The sequence below is a fragment of the Daucus carota genome, chromosome 1, assembly GCF_001625215.2.
Source record: "Daucus carota subsp. sativus chromosome 1, DH1 v3.0, whole genome shotgun sequence".
NCBI lineage: Eukaryota > Viridiplantae > Streptophyta > Magnoliopsida > Apiales > Apiaceae > Daucus > Daucus carota.
The window spans coordinates 49,083,127-49,108,601 of record NC_030381.2 but is presented as its reverse complement, the minus strand read 5'-3'; the positions used below and the strand labels follow the sequence as shown (position 1 = coordinate 49,108,601).

The following is a 25,475-nucleotide window of genomic DNA, read 5'->3' as shown; positions in this document are numbered from 1 at the left end:
TGTGATCAAACCAAATTAGACCTGACTTGCTAATTCATTCTGTTTGTAATATCATAGTGAATCACAAACAAACTCTAAAATCACATGGCAAGAACATATGAATGATAGTAACATACATCTAGAGAAAAGAAAACGCTGGACATGAAAAACCTTGATGCAAATTTTTGTTGAATGATATTTTAACACCCCCGTATATACATCAAGAACTTGAGATTAGCATGTCAAGTTTTTTCTTCCGCTGAACATATGCTACTAACATACATATGTTATGGACCTAATCCAAAGCAGATTAGGTTTACGATTGCATACTGAATGGGCAATCACCTCCAAGACCAGATGAACATGGTGATCATTTGGAGATAAATGTCATCAATATATATTTAGACATGTTCATGTTACAATTGCATTTATAAACTATCATTCTTGATAAGAAGATAACAAACACAAAACTATGATTTAACAGTGGAACTTGCAAAAGAGTGTAAAACCATAAATCCAATAATATTCACTTCATACAAGAATGAACCAGATCCACCGCTAATTAAAGCTGCAAGATTATTCACAAAGCTCCCTCATTTCATCCAAACCCTGCAACTTCAGTTTTCTACTTATAGTATTAAAATCCAGCAGAGAATTGTTCCAACTAATCTGTAACATGATTAAAATGTGTATCATAAAGACGCACATACTTAGAATGCATATTTGGAAGATACACATCTCTGATATACTTTAGATCTGAGATATTTCATCTGAAACATACACATCTCATATATGCATATCAAGAGGTATGGTTCTCATAACTACCTATCACATAGAAGAAGAGTATGAGTACGTGACTACGTGTATTCTACTTAGATATACATCTTTCATACATGGTATTTTGTACAGCTGTTTCTAGAAATGTGGTGAAAGGGTAAATGCCTTTCGCAGTTTCACGGTCTCTGTCTTGCATCAGGAACTGACTGATGCTTATATTTTTGTAGGAATATTGGATTCTGAAGCTGCATCTCACATCTCGAGCACTTCCTGAACCATCAATGCAGAGAAATATGAAAGTCATGATTAAAAGGACTAAGCAGACAAAGCTATCATATTTCAGATATTCAAAGACGATGTGGAATTCATTTAATTGTTCAACAAGTAAACAAAATTACAACTTGACCACAAAGAGAGGGAGGGAGCAAATATTAAGTTACAAAGAATCCTTTTTGTTCTTTAAAGAAGAAGAGATAAGAGGGCAGGCGATTAATAAGATTGTAATTCTATTTTCTAGGAGTATACTAGACTAGCAGGGGAAAAATGTATAGACCACGTCACGGGCCTAGTGTTGTTGCACTTGTACATGCCACAGCACCGTCCATGTGTGACGGCAACGCAATCTAACACGGACAGAAGGAATAAGGTGCTTTTACACCTATTGATCAAAGGTCAATGTGGTACAAAGATCCAACTTTAATTTCTTTTCCTACAACAGTCCTACACTGGGCGTTTTACATTCAACTTTTTTTTTTTTGGCTTTTACAGACAACTTAGTACAAAAGATACAATGTGCAGTGGGGAACTGCATAATGAATAGAGACTGCCAAAGGTTACTTTCTACTGTTCCACAAATCTTCACATTCAGTACTATAATCCTACCTCACCAAATAAATATTTATATGTTGAAATATAGGAAGCTGCTGGGAATTTTGAATCACGGCTGCCACCTAAGGAATCTTAAAAATGGAAATCTGTGGAAAACTAGTAGATTGTGACAAATCTGGGGAAGATCAAGGTTGTGAAGGTGGCAACATGTAGAATGGCTATAAATTTGTCATGAAAAACAAAGAAACTTCCTCAGAAACATCTTACCCTTACACTGCAGCTGATGGAAATCGCAACTTCACATAAGAAGCTTCACTAGCAGCCAAGTGGTTATGAGCGATACTAGTCTACAGCAAGACAGTAGCTAATCATCCAATGACAGATATGCCCTTTAACTTTAATTCCAACGGGTTTTTTAGCAGATTGTAGGCATTGATCTTGGTGTTGGTTACGGAAAAACTGGGGCGGAAGTTGACGGTACCAAGTACTGGTTGACAAAGAACTCATGGGAAACAAACTGGGGTTGGCGGTGGAAACATAAGGGTGTAAAGGGGTGATACTGCTAAAGGCGGCTTTTTCTGTATTGCTATGGATGTATCTTATGCAACAGCTTAAGACTTCAGAGTAATAATGCCATTGTACAAGTGATTCAAATTGGGTATTCAAATCCAATGCCGTTACTATGTATATAACTATATTGGCTTACTTATATAAATAATATTTCATTATAAATGCCGGTAGCTGCTTGCCTGGAGCTAGTATGACTAAAAATTTAAGGACGACACAAGTAATGGAACGGTAACTATAGATAATAAAAGAAGCTACCTAAAACTATTTACTTCAATAATGCATTAGCAAGTATTATTTTTGAAATAGGAGTACCTTTGCCACCGCTTGGCCACTCCTTTGATTCTCAAGGCTTCTAAGAAACTTAATTCATCGCAAAGGATAACCCAAATATATTAGATCCCTACAAATCAATGACCAAAAAAAGGGAGGAAAGCTTGTACTCTGGTGTTACATTGGTCGGTCATCACAGTAGAATCACAAGTTCAACTCTGATCAGTAAATAACTAGTAGAACACAGGCTCGGGAAGGCCGGATGGGACCCTCAATTATAGAACTAAATGTCAGATGGAAGTCATTTACTGCTAAATTCTGAATATTGCAGATAAAAGTTTAGACACAGACGTGCACACACGCAAAAGTCCAAAATTTTGGTAGGATCCAAGATTACACCAGTCTGTCTAATTTCCTGTACATGCTATTGAACAGAACAGAAAGACACTCGTGGTTCTGCAAATAAATCAGTTTCAATATGGCACTGGTTCTGATTATTATATACCTATGGTCCATATCTAGTAAGCATATAATAGATATCCGGTCAGCGGTCAATTTTTCTTTGAAAAATGATGCCGAGGATGTCCCTCGGCACTTTTCTGAGGTTTTGTTGATTTTCAATATAAAAAAGTAGATTTTAGATATAAAGTCCACCCACAGTATTTCCAAAAGTAAAAGAGGAGACCGATTGCGACATGAAAAACGGTCTAAGGTTCATTACGTGGCACTACAAACAATAGTAGAATATCTATTCATTCCATAAATATATATAAGTTCAAATTATATGAGGTTGAGTTAATTTTCAATATAAAAGTATAAGGATAGAATTTAAATATAAAACCCACCCCCTGTATTTTCAGTAATTTTTAACAAAATAAAATTAATAATAAAGAAGTAGTAATTTATATTGAGCTCCCTGACAAAGTAACATTATAATGTCTATATTAGGCAAGGTTAATCGAAAATGATAAGTTAAGAAAGGACATCAATAAGTTAAAAAAAATATTTATAAGAATTATTATTAAAGATAGATATATTTTGTTAACAATGTTGTTGACTGCATCTTTTGTAATTATTATTTCCTCTCATTTTTAGTAAGTAAAGATACAATAAAATGTAAATCAATATTACATCAATCTTGCTACATCTTTAATCTCTTTCTTTACAAATTAAATGACATAATTTTCTTTGGTCATTTTGGATTATGTCATCAGTTTACATACTTTCTTTTCTATTTTAGATAAACCAACTATAAAAGAAAGAATATAGTTAATCACTACTGTAGCTCATAACTATCTTATATACATAGATACACAAAGAAATTATGTACTTGAAATTATGTTTGGTAAAGGTCTTACCTTGTAATTATCTTAGCTATCAGTTGAAGCTTCTAGCAAAGCCTTCATTATTTAATAATTTCCCATTAAGTTTCTACAATTGCTTATATATTATCTTCAAATTAAGAATATTTTAGTCCACTATTCACTGGTTGCAAGTTCAAAGTTTTTGTCTTATTTGCTGGTTTAAAAGTTCTAGTTGTGGAACTCATAGGATAGAATTAGCTGTCTATAATAGTATACCACAAGACTGTCCCAAAGTAAAAAAATACTCTTTAGCTTCGATGGGTGTTTCATTCAAAAAGATCTTGCCCCTTGCAACAGGCAATGACTATCCTTATCCGTAGATAATTATATTAATTAAAAAGCTACAAACTATTTTTGATTGTTAACACTTATATGAAAACATATTTGTTAAATTATTTACAGAACATATATTGCTTAAATAAAACACAAAATGGGTAAAGGTTGCAATCTCCACATGATAGGATACATGAGTGTATCCATTTTTGCATTACTATTTTGGAAGGTTTCTAAAAGAGTCACTATAATGCAGTTTCTTTATACGGGACATTGTTATTGAAATCAAGTAATCTTGTGTTATATCTTTCTTGGGAGATTGTTTTATTATCATTTGAATAAACTCTGCTCTGTATTTGTCAAAAAGCAATTACCAAATTTGAGCTGATGTTGCTAGTGGTATAAAAAAATATGTATTAGTATTTCTTTAGTACCAACAAGTACTGCACAGTCTTGAGCATCTAAATTACAATTATAAGAAAACCGTATTTTATCGGGGTCAAATTATTGATGTTTAAAAATCCCTGCAATATGCAGACAATCTACCTGGTTCAGCATTAAGGTGTTTAAGTTGTCCATTTAGAACCGGCAACAAAAAATATAGAAACATAATTTAACTTGGTAGAATATATACCTTTGACATCCTGAGATAAAAGATACAGAATATATTTCCAGCTATCTTTCACCAAAATGCAGATCATTTTGTTGAAGAAAATCACTTACTCAACCATGACACTTCTCTCAGACTTTCTTACCAGACCATCAAGAGCTTGTATTAAAGATCTAGGGTCAAAAATTATTCCCACTTTTGGGTCGATTATCGTATCAACAGTAATCTGCAAGAGAAATACTTCTTCAGGAATTCGGATAATCGTAAATTATGAAACTAAGAGACCCAAATGAATTCAATGCTTAGAATTTGGTTAGAAAAGACAAGGATCCATGAGCTTCCATGCCTTTGCCATATGCTACAGCACATACTGGAAAAGATAATACATAAAACATCTAGCTCAGACATGCCATTGAAGAATTTATGACTGTTATACTTAAAACTATTTTGAGGCACAGAGCAACATTGTGATTATATCAAGTTCAGTCACACAAGGTATAGTAACTGTATCTCTAAACTAAGTAAAAATAACACATCGGACTTTGAGGCTGTGTTAACTTGGATGGAATGGAGTGAAGTGAGAATGGAATAAAATTTATACTCTTGTAGACGCGCTCAATTGGGTGAAAATTTTGAATTAGATCGTGCTACTTCTTTAGGGAAAATTGGAAAAAATGTTTATAATTTTTATTCCTTCTTTCATTCCACTTCAAGCTATTTGAACTGAAATTATAACCCACATATTTCGAAAGAAATGCTCCATTCTATCTCTTCATCATTTTTCGTAAAATGGTCATCATAAAAAATTTAGACACCTTCATGTTCATCAACTATTTCACTTGTACAATCTTCTTTCTCCATAAAATTTGTTTATACTTTTCATTACATTCCATCCCCATTAGATTCTCACCAAGTGAACACAACCTAATATCACAAAGTTCAGGGGCTCTATACAAGCTAAAGCGCCTAGATAGTATCTAACCCACTATGTGTCCAAGACTTGGAGAAAATGATGAATTAGTAATGTGCTGAATATGAGGATCTTTCAGTGATCTTTTAGTTCCGATTGTTCAACATTTTTTAATCTAACAGATGATACTGCGGATTCTTAGTAAAACCAGATAAATTGGGGATTACAGCTTTTAGTTCACTGTTGTGGCTATCATTACCTAGACCACGTGTGATAGACACAGCTTGACCGGTCACTATACTTTGCTAAAATGTGGATGAAATACTGCTTGCCTCAATTCATTTCATAACCAGCTAATCTGATTGTATCAAAAGAGATGTCCTGAGCAGACTCTGGGTGACTGATCTCACATATTTAAGCTTATACTGTTACTTAGGAATTAACGTATGTATTGATGTCCCCTTGCCCACCTTAGATTATAATAATATATTGTGTATCTTAATACAAAGATTTTAAGATGTCCATTAAGGATCTTCTACTGCCTGTTGCTTCTCACTAAGAGTATCAGGCACAACTACATATTCAGATCAATGTTCATATCTATAAAGCTAATCTAATTTAGTCATTAAAAGTAATGCCATTGAAATTTACAGTTTTTTTTATGTAAGAGGTGTTCCCAAAAAGGGTAGGGTCTTGTCTGACTGACAATCATTGTAACAGAGAGCAGAAGCATACTTACCACTTCAAATATTCCTTGGGCAGCCAAATGCTGACTGTCTAAAGGAATTTGACCGCCTTTAGGTACCACTAGTGTATTGATGTAGTCACTGGGCTGCAAAGAAGAAAGAATCCTATATGAATGATCGCTTTTTCTTTTTTACTAAAACAGTTGCTCCTTTCAATATCGAAATTTCTAAATAAACAATAATTTTTGCTTGTTTTATCTGATACATATCTCAGATACTTGGAATTACTTGTGCATATATTATTAGAGAAATTCTAAATAGACTGATGACTACAATGTGCTACACCAAAGACATTTTTTAGCAAAAATTTCAGGTATAACTACTTGCTAAAGTTGAAAAAGTGCACATAATCTCATCTCTAGCAATATCTTTAACTTGCAAGTTGCCACTGCGCATATGTTTTATAGAACTTACAAGGTTATCTAGACAATTATGAAGACTCTCACAGGTCCGGTTGAGAGCATCTGTAATTGCAGTAACAAAACAAGAAGCAGAAAAGCCACTTGTTTCTCTGTCAGCAAGACTATTCAACAGAAGTACCTGGTATAAGAAACAATACTATAAGACAAGATGATATCTGAATCATAGTACTTAAAAACATAAAGCTAGAGCTGCAACTTATGTATATTTCAAACTGCATTTGTATAAAGTACACAAATACTTTCTTATGAAACAAACTATCGCAGCCAATTTTCATTTACATTGGAAGGTTAAAGAGAGCTAGAATTCAATAATTTAAATTGCAGCAGTTATGGGATGCACTAAGCTACACTCTTAGGATGCTTTTAAGAGAGCAACAGTCCAAAGGATGATAACATTACTGATTAGACCGTTTTCTTCTGGGAAAAATATTTGAACTTTATCGGACAACTTGACAGTCACCTCCTGCATCTGGATTTTAGCATTGTGCAAGTATTTTAGTGGCATCACACTGCATTTTAGTATCTAGTATTTTAGCATGATAGAATGTCACAATATGCTTCAACAGAAGCAGTGCTAATGATTTCTATGATAGAAGCAACAAGTAAACATTCATTAAGGTCTAAGAAAGTAATAGTTACATTAATATTTAGCTTTTTCCCTCCTTCCCTTTTAAACTGATGTTTGACTTTTTCACACGTATATTAAGGTGTAAAAAAGTAATAGTTATGCTTGACCCAAAATTTTAATTCTTATATCAAATTAAAGTTTAGATTCAAAACTTATATTTGATATAATTTTCATGAAAAAGTATTATATTTAGATGCAATTTTTATAACACCTTAAGATACATGTAAACAAGTCAAAAACAGTTAAAATGGGACAGGGGTAGTAAAGAATAAATTATAGGTCTTAAAACTTTAATTTTGGTTCTTCGTGTTAAGGAGATGGTGCAATTTCTTAAGGCTGTCCTTTCCGACACAATGATTCGGAACTACTCTCTAAGAGAGCAACAGTCCAAAGGATGATAACATTACTGATTAGACCGTTTTCTTCTGGGAAAAATATTTGAACTTTATCGGACAACTTGACAGTCACCTCCTGCGTCTGGATTTTAGCATTGTGCAAGTATTTTAGTGGCATGACACTGCATTTTAGTATCTAGTATTTTAGCATGATAGAATGTCACAATATGCTTCAACAGAAGCAGTGCTAATGATTTCTATGATAGAAGCAACAAGTAAACATTCATTAAGGTCTAAGAAAGTAATAGTTACATTAATATTTAGCTTTTTCCCTCCGTCCCTTTTAAACTGATGTTTGACTTTTTCACACGTATATTAAGGTGTAAAAAAGTAATAGTTATGCTTGACCCAAAATTTTAATTCTTATATCAAATTAAAGTTTAGATTCAAAACTTATATTTGATATAATTTTCATGAAAAAGTATTATATTTAGATGCAATTTTTATAACACCTTAAGATACATGTAAACAAGTCAAAAACAGTTAAAATGGGACAGGGGTAGTAAAGAATAAATTATAGGTCTTAAAACTTTAATTTTGGTTCTTCGTGTTAAGGAGATGGTGCAATTTCTTAAGGCTGTCCTTTCCGACACAATGATTCGGAACTACTCTCTAAGAGAGCAACAGTCCAAAGGATGATAACATTACTGATTAGACCGTTTTCTTCTGGGAAAAATATTTGAACTTTATCGGACAACTTGACAGTCACCTCCTGCATCTGGATTTTAGCATTGTGCAAGTATTTTAGTGGCATCACACTGCATTTTAGTATCTAGTATTTTAGCATGATAGAATGTCACAATATGCTTCAACAGAAGCAGTGCTAATGATTTCTATGATAGAAGCAACAAGTAAACATTCATTAAGGTCTAAGAAAGTAATAGTTACATTAATATTTAGCTTTTTCCCTCCGTCCCTTTTAAACTGATGTTTGACTTTTTCACACGTATATTAAGGTGTAAAAAAGTAATAGTTATGCTTGACCCAAAATTTTAATTCTTATATCAAATTAAAGTTTAGATTCAAAACTTATATTTGATATAATTTTCATGAAAAAGTATTATATTTAGATGCAATTTTTATAACACCTTAAGATACATGTAAACAAGTCAAAAACAGTTAAAATGGGACAGGGGTAGTAAAGAATAAATTATAGGTCTTAAAACTTTAATTTTGGTTCTTCGTGTTAAGGAGATGGTGCAATTTCTTAAGGCTGTCCTTTCCGACACAATGATTCGGAACTACTCTCTAAGAGAGCAACAGTCCAAAGGATGATAACATTACTGATTAGACCGTTTTCTTCTGGGAAAAATATTTGAACTTTATCGGACAACTTGACAGTCACCTCCTGCATCTGGATTTTAGCATTGTGCAAGTATTTTAGTGGCATCACACTGCATTTTAGTATCTAGTATTTTAGCATGATAGAATGTCACAATATGCTTCAACAGAAGCAGTGCTAATGATTTCTATGATAGAAGCAACAAGTAAACATTCATTAAGGTCTAAGAAAGTAATAGTTACATTAATATTTAGCTTTTTCCCTCCGTCCCTTTTAAACTGATGTTTGACTTTTTCACACGTATATTAAGGTGTAAAAAAGTAATAGTTATGCTTGACCCAAAATTTTAATTCTTATATCAAATTAAAGTTTAGATTCAAAACTTATATTTGATATAATTTTCATGAAAAAGTATTATATTTAGATGCAATTTTTATAACACCTTAAGATACATGTAAACAAGTCAAAAACAGTTAAAATGGGACAGGGGTAGTAAAGAATAAATTATAGGTCTTAAAACTTTAATTTTGGTTCTTCGTGTTAAGGAGATGGTGCAATTTCTTAAGGCTGTCCTTTCCGACACAATGATTCGGAACTACTCTCTAAGAGAGCAACAGTCCAAAGGATGATAACATTACTGATTAGACCGTTTTCTTCTGGGAAAAATATTTGAACTTTATCGGACAACTTGACAGTCACCTCCTGCATCTGGATTTTAGCATTGTGCAAGTATTTTAGTGGCATCACACTGCATTTTAGTATCTAGTATTTTAGCATGATAGAATGTCACAATATGCTTCAACAGAAGCAGTGCTAATGATTTCTATGATAGAAGCAACAAGTAAACATTCATTAAGGTCTAAGAAAGTAATAGTTACATTAATATTTAGCTTTTTCCCTCCGTCCCTCTTAAACTGATGTTTGACTTTTTCACACGTATATTAAGGTGTAAAAAAGTAATAGTTATGCTTGATCCAAAATTTTAATTCTTATATCAAATTAAAGTTTAGATTCAAAACTTATATTTGATATAATTTTCATGAAAAAGTATTATATTTAGATGCAATTTTTATAACACCTTAAGATACATGTAAACAAGTCAAAAACAGTTAAAATGGGACAGGGGTAGTAAAGAATAAATTATAGGTCTTAAAACTTTAATTTTGGTTCTTCGTGTTAAGGAGATGGTGCAATTTCTTAAGGCTGTCCATTCTGACACAATGATTCGGAACTACTCTCTAAGAGCAACTCCATCCCAACACAAAACCACGAAAATGGTGTTATCTTTGATCTGCTTTAGTGTAAAACCAACTCCAATGCAGCAACCGAGTGTCAAACTATTCTTTTGGCTTGAACTTTACACCAAATTCTACTTCATTGAAATTCCAAGTATATACTCTAATATGTACTTATTACTCAAAACATATTAATTTGTTTTATATCTTAGCACAGTTATATGACCTTTATACTGTATCTCATATCTTGTGCTTTCTAAAATTAGTTTAAAATTTACTATTCTAATTCATATAACCTAACAAAGTAAATCTAATTTTATGTTATGTTATCCAACCGACTTCACTTTTCTTTACTTTTACAGTGTTATGGACCTATAAAGTCATTATTACGCATGATGAATTGCGGTCGCATTAACTTTAATATTTGCCAAACTTCAACAGTGATTTTCAGCCATTCTTCTTGTTGTCATTGAATGCATGTATATGCTAGATATCTTATTTTTACCACTACATGCAGCAAACTCAATGACATGAAGAATAGATATGCATTAAATACTAATTTACATATACTAATGTTTTTGTATCTGTTTGGTATTGCTTATATATTGATATTATTTTATGATATTCATAAAAATAATAAAAAATTTATTAAATCAAACTTTATAAAAGGTTGTCCTTTTAGTATAAGATTTGGCATGAAATGGGTTAGAGTTGATTATGTGGATAATGCACTTTTTACACCAAAATTTTGTAGAAGTTGCACTATTTTGGTGTTATTGGATAGAGTTGATCGAGTGTCCAGAAGAGACAGACATTTCAAGACTTGGAATCTGCATTTGGCTTTTCCAAATAAGCAAACCTGCACATTCACCTTAAAGTATTTGAGCAAAAAACATGTATAATATGCATTACCTTTGGGCAGGACCTTGAAGAGATGATCTCCCCAACTCCAAGCAAAACCTACACATAGATAAATGATAAGAAATATCATAAATTATGCAAATTATATTTTATAATACTTAAAGGCAAAAGTATATGTAACTATGGGTACTTCTACAATGTAAGAACGAACAAAAATCTTATACGCATGACATACAATGATCAAAAGAAGAAAATGAACAAAAATAAAAATTGGCAGTAATCAATGAAGACAGAGCATGATGTTAAACCTAAAGCGGCAAAAACCCACAACTTAGTTGCAACTCATTCAAACAGATACGCATTTCCTTTTTCAAGTATAAAGAAAGGTAAGTGGAAAGAGAGGTGACTACAATCCAATGCTAGTGGAACACATTAAGAAAGAAAAAAGTTAAAACACAGAAAGCATCTCTTAAGGTGAAAATAAACACGACCAGAAAACCTCCAATATTGTAACAAGTAAATTATATTGCATACATTCACAAAGGCCAGAACATAGCAAGAGATATGATGGAATATGTTAGAGAAGTAGCACAAATGATTATAAACCTCACAAGAAAATTCTATAAGAAAAAGGTAACTTATACTTTTGCACCAAGTCCTACAGAAATTGATAAATAGTTTTCCAAGCTTACCAAGGAGGGGCATATGGAAGTAAAAAGTGACCCCATCGCATATATAATGCAATCCACACTTCTTAACTGGTCCAAAACTGCCGGGTTTACATTTGGAAATACCTGTACAATGGAAACCCTTAGAATTGTCGAGGAACTAAAGATAAATATTAAATATCAAATAAGTCAACGCCAACATTTTGTCACTCAGAATAATAATCGAAGTACTAAATAGTCAGCAAAGACATAAATATGTCATAAACAGTCGGCCTTGATTAATGATAAATCAAATACATACACTATGATTTTTCCAACTAAGAAAATTCTCTATAAGATAAAAATAACAAAGAGAGTACAGAATACGAATAGCTAGACTATGTAGTTGGTTGCAAATGTCAAAAATGGATTAGAGCCATGCCAGAAAATTCCATAAAGCTGGCCATCTTAATATAAGAGAAACCAAGAAAATACTAAGAGTGCCGAAGACTCTTTAGGAAAAAACAAAACACTTCCGCCGAAGTTAGTTAATAGTATAATACACATTACATATCAATATATCATATGTATATTTCTCAACAGATTCATTTTTTTGTTTTTGGGTATGGTCAATGACAAGAAATTTAAATAGCCAGGCACATTTGCCTCCACTGAGGCTCAAACCCTAGGCCTTTGGTTACTAAGGATGTGCAAAGAGGGATATCTGCTAGCTTAAGCCTTGCAGATTTCATAAACACACTTGACAAGCCGATAAATCTGAGCTTCAAAAGTATGATACTTAGATGAGATTTTTAATTCACAATCCAACAGAAACCAAGCATCAAGCACTGTTTACGCTCTTAAAGTCATTAGGTTATACTGCAGCAGTTGACGGCGCTTTTTCTTATTGATGTGAGACAAGGAGGATCCTCTTATACTTATATTAGATGTATTAAAAAGCATGAAATAGTAACCATCTGTGCGTGCATGCACTTCTAAGAGATAAGTGTAGCCAAACACCTTCTAGATGACATATTTTGTAAGGGATTAGTGGAGATGTAGCATTTATCTGGTAAAATCATTTGCAATGTACATGAGATGACATATAGTAATTTTTTAATCTTGAACAGGAAAGCCGAAAATGCAAGAACTTCCTGAACCAAGAACATGATTTTTTAGCTTTATTGCTTAAATAATTAAACAATACTTGTGCAGTCAAATAATGAACATATACGGAGAAATGAAATCATATCAAATTAGTAAATATCGAATAAAATAAAATGGCATACGCGAAAAATGATATGCATTATTCACCTTGTGCGATGAACTACATCCTTCACTAGACATGTAGAATACTCGCTTTATTCTTGAAGGAAGTGCAGGTACTGAAGAGCCTCGCTACAAATAAGGGTCCGACAAACAGATATTTAAAAGTGACTAGAGTATCTAACAAAAAATTGCTGCAGAAAAAGAAGAGAGAGACACTTTGGCAAGCAATTACCATGGTTGTTACGTCGGTAAGTCGAGTCGAGTCGACCGGAGTGTCCGGCAAGTCGAGTCGTGACTAGTCGTAGACTAGTCGACACTAGTCGACAAAGTATAAAATTAGTAATTTTATATATATCTACATGTTCTACACTTCTACACACAATTGACTGCACAAATAGGATTATAGGAAGCAAAGTAAACTAAGACAGAGATCATAATTAGGGTCAGTTGGGTCAGTTGTGTCCCCCATTTTCTGTTATCCTAGAACATTGAACAAAAAACAAAAAACAAGTGTATTAATTCCATTATCTGTTCTATAAGTGTGTGTGTATAATTGTGTGTAATATATATTGTTTGACTGTGTGTATATATACATACAACTATTCTGTGTGTATATACATATATGACTCAGTGAGTCTGTGTATATATGTGTTATGTATGTATATATGAGTGTGGGTACTCTGTTTTTACAAATAATATGAAGCATACCTATGAAAATTTGAAGTTGGAGGCCACTGGAGGTGAATTAAGGCAACTGGAGGCCGATTGGATGGTTTTTTTTTGCAAATCTGGGCTTTTTTTGCAAATCTGGAACCAGTCGGGCGACTGGGTCGACCAGTCGGGTCGACAAGTCGACCCAGTCGACCAGTCATGAACCAGTCGAGCGAAATACTTACAAACAGCCAGTCGAGGAGGCCAGTCGACCGTCCTCCACCGACTGCTCGACTAGTCGTCGACTAGTCGCGACTAGTCGAGCGACGTAACAACCATGGCAATTACATAACATAAAATAGTCACTAAAAAGTAAAAACTGCAGTTACATGATTTGTCAACAAGTGGAGTACAGAATAGATCAAATTAAAACTCTTACACTTGAATAAATTATAGAGTCTCAGATGTTGCATTAGATCGACACAGACTGGAATCTCTAGCAATTGGGAAAGACTATAAAGTCCATCTGAGTTAGCATAGGTCAATTTAATTATCCCAATAGCATGTCTTTATTCATTGCCATAAAAATTTGGTAGAAGTATTACAACAGCTGACCTGCCAGTAAAACAACCTAGCAGTCGGCCAGTAACTACAACTAACAGGGATAAAACTGTAAACAAATTAACAACTGCCACGCTTCTGCCAATGTGCTTAGATACCTAACATATTTTTCTGCAGTTATAAATAAAATAAGATGAAGAACCCACTCTAGAGAACTTTTTTAGCAATAAAAAATAGACTTATTTACATTTTGCATCCCCTTGATTTTGGCTTATTGCACTTTGGGTCAAGTTCTTTTACATTTTACACTGTGCATCCAGCCACATTCTGAACCCAACTAAGACTTTGCCGTGAATTTTGATGTCAACGTTAGTCAAATGAGGGTAAAAAAGACATTTAACCACGTCATACAAACACTTATTCACAATTCATCACTTCAACACATCATTCTACTCCTGCCACTTCAGTTCAAGTGCCCAGATAAAAAAATCCTAGCAAATCGCATAGGGAAATTGATTAAAAAAGGCTGAAATGAAACAGAAATTTATGGATTTGAAGGAAGGAACTTTAGATGATAATTGTTTATCTAGTTAATAATCAGCTGTGCTTTGTGCTTATTGATTCAAAATCTTTAAATTTGAAGTGTCTCTACATAATATCGTGGGATGTATATGTATAGCCTGCAATATAACCATTGAAATATCTATGTACAAGTTTACCATTGCCAAAATAGACGTTAACTGTCATTGTCAAACAGGTTCAAATGAGGCAGATAGAAGGGATGCAAAGTGTAAAATGCAAAAGAACTTGAGCCAAAGTGCAATAAGCCAAAACCAAAAGGATGCAAAATGTAAATAAGTCTTAAAATAAAATTTATATCATACCTTGTCTACAGGTTCCATTGATGCTTTAGTTGGATGAGATATTTCATTTTGACCACGTATAATTGTTCCATCCTAAATTTGACAATGATAAACAAAACAGCAAATATTAAATATTTAGAATCAAAGTTTCTTTAACAGCCTTCAAAGACCTTAGATGAAATTATAAGCTGAGTAGAAAAATAAAATTGAAAAGAGTAGAAAAATAAATCTACTGCTAAATGCTAATACTGGTGTGTGTATATATACACACACACTCTCTCTTTTCCTAAGGTTATATCGGAATATGGTAAAGTGACTTCATAGTAATTCCTTTACAGTAGTTACAGTAACACTTTTACATATAACATCAGAAAGCAGACCGACTTTATTGTATTCATACAGAGCAATTGCTTAAGAGAATATATAACTGCAGCAAAAGATTAGACAAGCATGGTATGTACACTTTAGCAATATTATATTTTACTCTGGAAGAACTCTTACTCATTCCTTTTATCTCCAGTTATTTAAAGAACTTCGGAAAAATAAGATATGATAGGTTAAGATATGAATTGGGTGGACAATTTGAAAGATGTGCTTCAAATAAAAATTAACTATAACTTAACTATGTTATTTTATGACTTTAAAAAATTGGATATAAACACATCAGACTTGTGCCCCAGAATAATTTAACATTAGGGGTAAATTATGCATATCATAAGACTTCTTTCGTTCAAATTTGTTAGTCCAGTGGAGCTGCACGATAAATCAAAAGTACAAAACATATGTAGTTATGCATACATAACAGATTGTGTGAGGGTATGTAACATGTCTTACTGATTTGAGTTTACAGGCATCTTCGCTATACAAATAATCCTAGATTCACCACTGGGTTTATGATCTATAAATAAGACAAACTACTGCTTGATAGTTTCACTAATATAATTGATCACCCAAGAGCTGCATGCAGCCAAGTCCAAGAGGAAACACCAATACCTGTAATTCACAACCCAAAGTTAACCTATCATTGGTTAATATGACCGGAAGAACCAGACTTTCTGTAGGAATCTTTGAAACACGGGAAAATAAAAAAATTGCAGCATCCAATGACCCGAAGAATATTCGTGCCCCTGCAAAGAAAAAATTCCCTATGCTGCAAAGTGACAAGAGTCTTTTATTACTTATAATTGGAAATAAATAACAAATTCAAAATGAATATATCTATGATACAAAATGTAATTATACTCTAGCAATTGAATAATATGTATATATACGAGGCTGTGTACAAAAATCTACATCCTCGAAGTAAATGCTGGTGAGATACCTTCCGTTGCTGAAACAAAATGACATGTCAGAGTGCCGCAAAATCTGAAACCAGGAAACAATATTTGAAGCATTAGCTTCTATGTTGAACGATTAATTCAAGTGATACTTTCAGGAAAAAAAAAAAAAAAAGGAGTGGCATTTCACATATGAAGTGCAAGGTGATGTTCCAGAAATTAGCATGAGAAACCTTCTAGATTAAATTTTACTCGGTTGTATAAAGAAATTAAATCTATAAACTTCTTTCGTGAAGTTATATATCAGGAAATACACTATGATAATTGATTACTAACATTATGATCATTTTAGTACATTTATCAGGACAAACTTCGACAATAACATTCTGATATCTTACCAAATGTATAAACATAAGTTAATTAAAATGATAGAAGACACAAACACCATGAGAAACACAACTAATTATTCGTACTGCTGAAAAGTGTGATTAGTGAGTATGACTACATATGAAAGTTCTCATTCCTAGGGAGAGAACACTTACAAGAAAGAACCCCAGTAACTTAATTAATAATTAAAAGAGACCTTCACAGACAGGTGAAATTGAACGAGATTAAAACTCACAAACCTGATCTTGGAAATATGCTAAAAGAACGCGGATTACTTCTCTGTATGGTTTGGAGACACCTTCCCATAGAGAATGATGTCCTTCCACTATAGAATACCTGTCAAAATCGACCACTTAGCAGAGAAAAACTACATGACCATACTATGTGGTTGTTACCTCTGTATTAGCAAATACTATGATAGACCGCAAAAACAGTTTTGAGAAGTAGGGATTATTGTTGGTCCAGACATTGGTGTATATACCCACTTGTAAATAGTACTGCAAGCACTTGGAACACTCAAGCTTGCATAATAAAAATTAACCGTCTTCCATTCGGGTTCCAGAATTATCTAATAACAAAACTTTATCATTGTGCCAAATAATAATGCAATTAATCCAAGTAATAAAAAAGCTTAGAAGAGGATCTAAAACAAAAGAGCATAATGCCCGCAAGTTTAGAAGAACTCGTTCCAGTTGCATAATCGACAAATGATTGAGAAAAATGATCCAGCATATATCTGGACACAAAATGCACCCAACCACTGAAAAAATCCAATATTTACTACTGGAGGGAAAATAAATTACAAATACTAGTCATTAATCAATTCAAATTTAATATCATACACTACATGCACTTTTGATCAATATGGATTATATTAATGGTGTAATATAGAGAAAAAGGTGCCACGAATATGCTGATAAGAATCTAACATTGTGTATCTTCCTCTTCGGTAGAAGGCCAAGGTACAATTAATAGGTGTAGACAAAAGTTGGAGGGAGAACAGGGGAGGGAGGGGAGGAGATTCTTCATTGTTTCTAAAGAAAAATGTGATCCAGTAGGCGGGGAATCAAGTTCTACTAATACATTTAGAATAAAGTTCGATATGCAACTCTGACCACAACACTTCAAAAGAAACAACTGTTAATGACCTTCACACCGGATATCTCTTTTAAGTTCTGAGCGATGTAAAAAGTGCATGATGGTAAAATATTGAAGAAAAATGTCTAGGTACCATACAATTCAATATATAACTATTGAAGAAACTGTCAAATGGTCATATATGGGTATGTCATACCATTCTGATTTGGCTGTTCTTGCATCATGTGGTAATCGATATCCGAGTAATGTTCTTACTGCAAGAGCCTCCAAAGTACTTTCATCAGACAATCTCAAACACCTTGACCTTATGTCACCAACAGCAGGACCACCTGAATATGTACTATGAACCATGTTAACTGCAGCTCATTTTGGAAAATACCGGTAGATAATAATTTTTGAAGTGACAGAGAGGTAAACAAGTTAACATATGAAAAACAAAGCCTAACATAAAATATAAAAAAAAAAAAAAAGTTCTAAATTCAAGATAATTCTCAAATGTTTGAGAACAGTGTCTATGCACTGGAACTGTAAGCTTACAGCTAATTTAGCTGGTATTATAATATTACTGTTTCTTCCTTTCTGAAACTAGACATTTACGCCATAATGAATAGTTTGATAAATACATTGTTACTTTATGTTGCAGTTCATGGTATTGTTTTCCTCTGTACAATGTGCATCACCAGTACACTCAGCAAAACAGAGTAAATCAGTGTCACTCTTTACTTGAGTAAAGAGCTAACAGAAAAATCAACTCCCTAGCAATGTTGGGATTCTTGGGAATATCGAATATTAACTTTACTGCCACTAGGATATGGGGCTTTAAATTATATAGTCATTTCCAGGTCAAATTTATTTTTGCTTATTTTCATTCTCAAATTATTTATCCTCTATTACAATTGGTGTATCACTTACATTCCAAATAGTAGTAGAATCATCTGAAATATATAGAGGGGCAAAAGACTGTATATATGATAAAGAAACTCACCAAGAACACGAACAATCTCGGCTGTGCTTCCACCATCATCTGAAACAGGGAGGACATGTGCAACACGAGTCGTTAATTGCTTAAGCTCTTCAACAACACCATTAAATGCTGTTCCACCTGTAACAACCATAAGCAAATCAGAATATATACTTTATAATATTAATATATATTCTATAAGCAAGCGAATACTAGATATGAAAAACTATATCTTAGTTTGAAAATTTCCATCCAAACAGAATCTTTTAAACTTATCTCAAACAAGGAAAGAACATAAAGAATCAATGTACCATCAGTAATCAAGAATAAGCTATATTAAGCTCAAACTTTCCTCATTTATTTGTGTGGGTTCTGTTAAAGATTTAAAATGAAGCACAACAAACATAAGTACCATAAAAGTTTGTTTCTGTAGCTTATGTTTTCATCAGTTTTTTTAGGGTATTGTGCTATATGCACATAGAAAAGGCCCAAACACATACAGTCAATTAAACAGTTCACTTTCAACCTACACTTTCGTGAGATAGCCATATAACATCGAATAAACTATAACTTTGGTACCCAGAAACCGGCGAACAACTACATTACAATTCCCACTTCCCATCCAAGAAAAATCTTTTTAACTTCAGTTCACACAAGGAAAGATCATAAAGAAACATAAAACCATACGATCACACCATCACTAATCAAGGACCAGCTCAATCACAATCCAGTTCTCCTACCAAAATTGTTGTGGGTATCATCAATTAAGCTCCAAAATAAGTAACAACTACCAAAACTCTCAAAAACCATCTTCACTTCTCCTAAATTTTTGTGGGTTTTTCATACATCAATCACAAACATCAAAAAGTCCAAACTTAATCATAATTTTTTGTGGGTCTTCCCCTAAAGTCCATAAAAAAGGCACAAACACATACCCATAAATCAAATTCACCACTATCAACACACATTATTCTAAACAACCAACAAAGATTGAAAAAATATAGAATCTTGGTACCTGAAAAGACAAGCAGAGAAGGCTGGTAATTATTGAGGTGAGGGGTTGCATTAGAACAGCAAGCACAGTGAGAAAGACGAGCAGAAGAGGAAGACATTGGGTGAAAACGGTGGAATTGAATCGAAAGTGAAGTTGGAAATGGAGAGTGTTGGAGAACTCTGCATAAAGGGGGTCCCAAATAAATGTGCGCCATTCTACGCCGAATTTAATTCTCTCCTTATCGAACTATATATATCCTTGTAAAAAAAGGTAAAAAAACCTGTATATCTCAAAAATCTTGGGTGAAAAATATTTGAACCCGTTTTATATTACGAAAACAACAGCATTATTAAGTTTGAAGGTTTTTGGTCATTTATAAAAATATATAAATTCTAAATTTGTTGAAATTTGGTGAAGTAAAATTAGTCATTTTAAATTAATTTGATTGACTTATTCTGAAATTATAAAACGTAATTATTATAAATATATAAAAAAATTATTTCCTGGAGAAATTTTATCAAATGCCAGGATAGAATGTGATAATATTTTTTTTTAGACAAACATTCATATTTATCGCCGAACTAATACAGACGCGTAGTTTTTTAATTCGTACTTTTACAATATATATAATAATTTTTTATCATAAAAGAATAAATTTTCAATTTTATATATGTATCATATGTACTTCTGCCATTTTGATTATTTTCCTTCTATAATATGTCTTTCAAAAGATTGCAATCTTTATAATATTAATTTACATATTTAAGAGGTAAATATGCATCACTGGTCGAGTATAGAGATAAATAAATTGAATTCTAAAGAATTAGCTATCATTTAAGAGATAAACATATATACATTACTAGTCGACTGTAATGATAAACAAAATTAGTTTTAGAGGGTTAGCTACTACTTAGAGGTAAACATACATTCCTAGTCTGAGTGTAGAGATAAACAAAATTAGTTCTAGAAGATTAGCTAGCTACCGTACTTATACCGCAGAGGTAAACAGTTCTAAAAGTTAGCTAACGTCATAAGTACAGTTCATCTCTTCTTTTTAAAATCTCAATCGAATATAAAAAATCTCAATCCGATACATCATAATTATAAAATTATAATAATTTTTATATGACGCTTTGACTTTTGGCACATATTTTTAAGTGTTTTGACCGGGTAGTTAAAAATATTATTTTTTAAAATTTTTTTTTCTGAATAATAATATATAATCAAAATTTTTATTCAGAAAAAGAAAATTCAAAAAATAATATTTTAAAAGTGTATATGATTGCACTTAAATGTAACTGGCCGCCTGCAAAATATAAAACTTAATCACCACACGATGTCGCGATTCCATCAAGAAGATCACATACATATAAAAAGATTTTTAAATCTATACGAACAAGATAGAGCATCAGACTGCTCCAAAATGAATCCCTAATACCATTCCTATGATTTGTAAAAAAAAATTCTATAAATTCATGTAACTGCCTGGCACAGAGAGTTTGTTAATCAACCTTAACCAAACTAATTAATGTGGACTTTCAAGAGAGCTGCATCATTCAGATAACCACCCAGTCATCCTCTGAAACTTCCTCATCCCGCCCCACTGAATTTGCCCCGGGCGAGGTCAGAACACAACTTTTCACTCTTTCTTCGTCTTCCAAGGGCTTATTTTCCTTGATTTCCGCAGACTTCAAGTTTGATCTCCCATTGTTTTCCTGGAAGTGAATTCAAACAAAACAGTGGTTCAGCAAGAAGCTGACAAAAGACTTTAAACAAAACTAAATGTTCCACATTTGTCTAACTAGAGCCACACAGCGATGCCAATAGAAATTGGAAATAGTGGACGAAAAAATTAGGCAAAAGACCAACAATTGTTCTGACATATGTGTTCATAATTGAACACGAAAAGTGGTAATTATATAATAACAGGAATAGAATCTTCAAGTTATGCAGCAGTAAAACATTCAAGTTAATGAATGATTAATGGTGGCTGCCACCCTTCAATAAATGGTTATTGCTTTGAATATATCTCAACTATGGTTGTCCGTTAAGCAAAACTACCCTGTTGTTATCTGGTCTAATTCCAATGGTACTCCTGTTGTTCATGGCAGGCCCTTAAAGGAAGTATTCTAACTATAAAACGTGTGCTTAAGTTTGGAATGGTAGCTATACAATCATGCACCTGTGTAATTCTGTAAATGAAACTATTTCCTTTCTTATCAATGAAATTAATATGTTATCAGTAAAATGTTCCCTCCCTATATCATTTTCTACTATGCTTTTCTTCCACTTAATTGCTTAAAAGAGCAAATACTGAAAATCTTTTGTACTGCGGCAATCCATTATATATTGCAGCAGCCAGCAAGGGAGTGCAAAAGTTCACGCTACATACTAATCCGTTTAGTCGTGGATGTCTAATTTACTCTGTTTACTTCGTGAGCAGAATTTAAGTGTATGGGCTAGAGCAGTCAGTACCCTTACTATGTGTAAAGGGGATCCCCTAAATTACGTTGATATTTTTCGCAACATTATATACTAGGCAAAAAAGAAGAAGAGAATAGTCGTATAGCAAGACTGATATTTTACCTCCAAGCTCGGAATGGAAGATAAGAAACTGGTACTAACCAAAAAATAATATTCCCACAACTCTGGCTTAGCAAATTGTGATTGAGTAGCGTAAACAAACTCTTCAGGAACTAAAGAATCATCAGCCCCTACTGTACTTACCTCTCGATGACTAATGTCATCCACTTTCTCATAATCCTCAAGATCCAGAACATCTTCAGTGCCACTAACATCTGATCTGCCTGTAGTGAAACCAGTTATAGTTGGATCAATACATCAGTTCCATAAAGTTGTCATTTCAAAAGCATAAATATTATCATGCAACTATACTACTGGTTACTATTGGCCATATACTAATATACAGCATTTCGAGGACTAGCCCGAAACAAGTGCATGCATTCAAAGCATTATGGCTCGAATGAGCTACTTGTTTTGGATATTCAGAGAAGTACAAGCACATTTATATTACGAGTTCCAAATTTCACCATAATTCTAGCTATTTATATGAATTATTATTTAGGCGGAAAACCTGATGATAGAAGTGACCGGAGATCATCAGACTCCACCCCTTGGTCTGAAAGTTTAGCTTCAGATAACTTAGTAAAAGCAACAGGATCATCAGCTTGTTGATCACTTGCTACGTCAGTATTTGTATCCACATACCAACTTATTTCCCATTCAATGAAAGAACGAGATATGCTTTCACATGATCCTAGGGAAGTAATTTTTGCTTCATCAATACAATTTTCTTTATAGCTTGCATATGAATTATTTAGGCGGAGAAAGGTAATAAATACATACCTGATGATAGGATTGACGGGAGATCATCAGACTCTACCCCTTGGTCTGAAAGTTTAGCTTCAGATAACTTACTAAAAGCAACAGGATCATCAGCTTGTTGATCACTTGCTACGTCAGTATATGTATCCACATACCAACTTCTTTCCCATTCAATGAAAGAACGAGATATGCTTTCACATGATCCTAGGGAAGTAATTTTTGCTTCATCAATACAATTTTCTTTATAGCTTGCAAATGAGTTATAATACATCCCCGTAGCTGCATTTTCCTCAAGGGATAATTCTCTTTGCAAACGGTCATCAGGTACCATAGTATTTACTTCGGGTATAGAACACGTATCACTGTTATTCTTTTCTTTATCTACTATTGCAGTTGGCATTTGAGAATCGGAAATTTTAGTAACTTCTACTTCTTCAACATCTACAGACTCTTCAGGGCTCTGATCGACAATATCTTGCACAATCTCTGACCAGAATTCTTCAATACGGGCACCAACTGCTGATAACTGGTTTTCAACATACTTGAGCTATTTATTCAAGAAAACAGTTAAGTTAAAACAAAAATAAAACAGGAAATTTGCACTAGTGTCATATCAAACATGAAATTAACATTACACCAAGATTAAAAAACTAGATTGCAAATTTTAAACAAGGGAATACTAATACCTTGCAGTTAATGGCTTCATCAACTTCAGAACAAAAACTATCAAACTTCTCTGAGATGTCTCCAAACAACTCCTCACCTATCTTTCCAAAATCCATTCTTACTCAAGCAGCCACGCCTCTAGAGAAACCAGAGAACAATAAAAAATTCAGCTTCAGCATTACTTAAAAAGCCTTTAGACAGAAAACAAACTCACTCCAAAAGTAAGTTGTTAAGCCAGTATATAGTAATGAAGAATCATCATAAGTAGTAAACTATATATATACAATACAAGTTCCTGCACTTAAATTGTATCTCCATTCCTTCTTAGTAACTGTAAACTTTGTTATAACATAATTAAATCCATTACAAAAAGGTCATACCCAACACGAATCCCGCATCGGTAGGATTTAAGGAAGGTCCAGACATACACAAAACATTACCCCTGATATTACTACAACATCAGTATAAAAAGTACAAACAAAGACAACCACAACATTATCACTATAAGAGTTTCTTCATTGGGTTTCTAATCTCGAATTCTGGTGCTTATTAGCATAATTTGTAGCTCCACATGTAGCACACACAACTCCATACTACAATGCATGTATTATAGCAGAGGCTGAAAGTAATTACACACTGATCAATGATTAACTGATCATTATCATCATAATACATAATTAAAATTGCTCTACTTTTCATCACAAATAAATATAATCAGAATTAGAATAGTATGAATATTCAGATAACATTATAACAAAAAACATGATCAACAAGGTACTCTAACAGGTCTGCATGTTCCAGAAAACAATAAAACTTAACCAACAAATAACACAAAATTATTATACAAGTGACAGAAAAAGTTCTTGATATAAAAACAAGTAAACAACAGAACAATGAGAAAGATATTCAAAGAATTCTCGTACCTCGAAGATAGAGAAACGAAGGGAAGAGAGTTAGAATTATTGTGTTTCACGATTGCAAGAAAAGAAGAGTCATATAGAGTAGAAAGAGTTCTATTCCAATTCGTATAGATTTTCTGTCTGCTCTAGAAAACCGTACCAAAAGAAAACAAAAGGATGCATATATATTTTATCAAAAAAAATAAAATAAAGGATGCATATATTGTTTAAATCACGAAAATACACCTTACGAAAAATACGGAAAAGCGAGGACCGACGAAAACAGTTGTCAGTGTACCTTAATGTAAAATCAATTGTCTAGCACTCTAAGTCTCTAACACACAAATATAGTTTAAGTAAAACCATGTCTATTTAACTATAATCTGTTTTTCTAAAAAGAAAATAAAGATAGGGGGAACAACGGTAAAAAGTAGCCTACAATGAGCCATTGACTTACAAATCCTAATCAAAATCGTATATTTACTTCTTGCAAAAAATTTATAAATGTTCATCTTATCTAAATGATTTAATATTTAAAAGTGAATGTGAATATCATAGATTATTAAATTACATATAGCTTAATTTATTTCATATTTATATTAATTGTATTATATTCTTTTATCTATATCTATATAAACTATCACTTCTATTACTAAAAAGAGCTCTTTTCACCGTAGCCCTCTTCACCTTTTTATCCATACTAGCCT

At 32.9% G+C, this 25,475-nt stretch overlaps 1 protein-coding gene across 3 annotated transcripts; it reads right to left on the bottom strand.

The window, feature by feature from the left end:
- Positions 1-575: 575 nt before the first annotated feature.
- On the bottom strand, positions 576-20,094 carry LOC108204429 (uncharacterized protein YNL011C). Of its 3 annotated transcripts, none has more exons than XR_001803801.2 (14): positions 19,880-20,094; positions 18,889-19,005; positions 18,100-18,232; positions 17,045-17,141; positions 16,463-16,506; positions 16,135-16,291; positions 15,163-15,234; positions 13,112-13,195; positions 11,843-11,944; positions 11,202-11,249; positions 6,742-6,867; positions 6,321-6,413; positions 2,467-4,897; positions 576-1,026 (listed from the first exon to the last, which is right to left on the bottom strand). XR_001803801.2 is itself a non-coding variant. In XM_017373855.2 (13 exons), the coding sequence occupies exons 1-13, from the start codon at positions 20,070-20,072 to the stop codon at positions 4,781-4,783; spliced, it is 1,383 nt and encodes a 460-aa protein (XP_017229344.1). In that variant the 5' UTR covers positions 20,073-20,094; the 3' UTR covers positions 576-4,780. The 3 variants fall into 3 exon arrangements, 1 of the variants encoding a protein (XP_017229344.1); XR_001803803.2 differs by having other exon boundaries at positions 4,696-4,897; XM_017373855.2 differs by having other exon boundaries at positions 576-4,897.
- Positions 20,095-25,475: the final 5,381 nt, after the last annotated feature.

Coding starts and splice junctions, on each gene's coding strand:
- LOC108204429 (XM_017373855.2), bottom strand. CDS start 20,072: ATGGCGCACATTTATTTGGGACCCCCTTTATGCAGAGTTCTCCAACAC. Junction 16,507..17,044: donor TAGCATATTTCCAAGATCAG/GTTTGTGAGTTT, acceptor TCCTGGTTTCAG/ATTTTGCGGCACTCTGACAT. Junction 6,868..11,201: donor CTTCAAGGTCCTGCCCAAAG/GTAATGCATATT, acceptor TTCTTATACCAG/GTACTTCTGTTGAATAGTCT.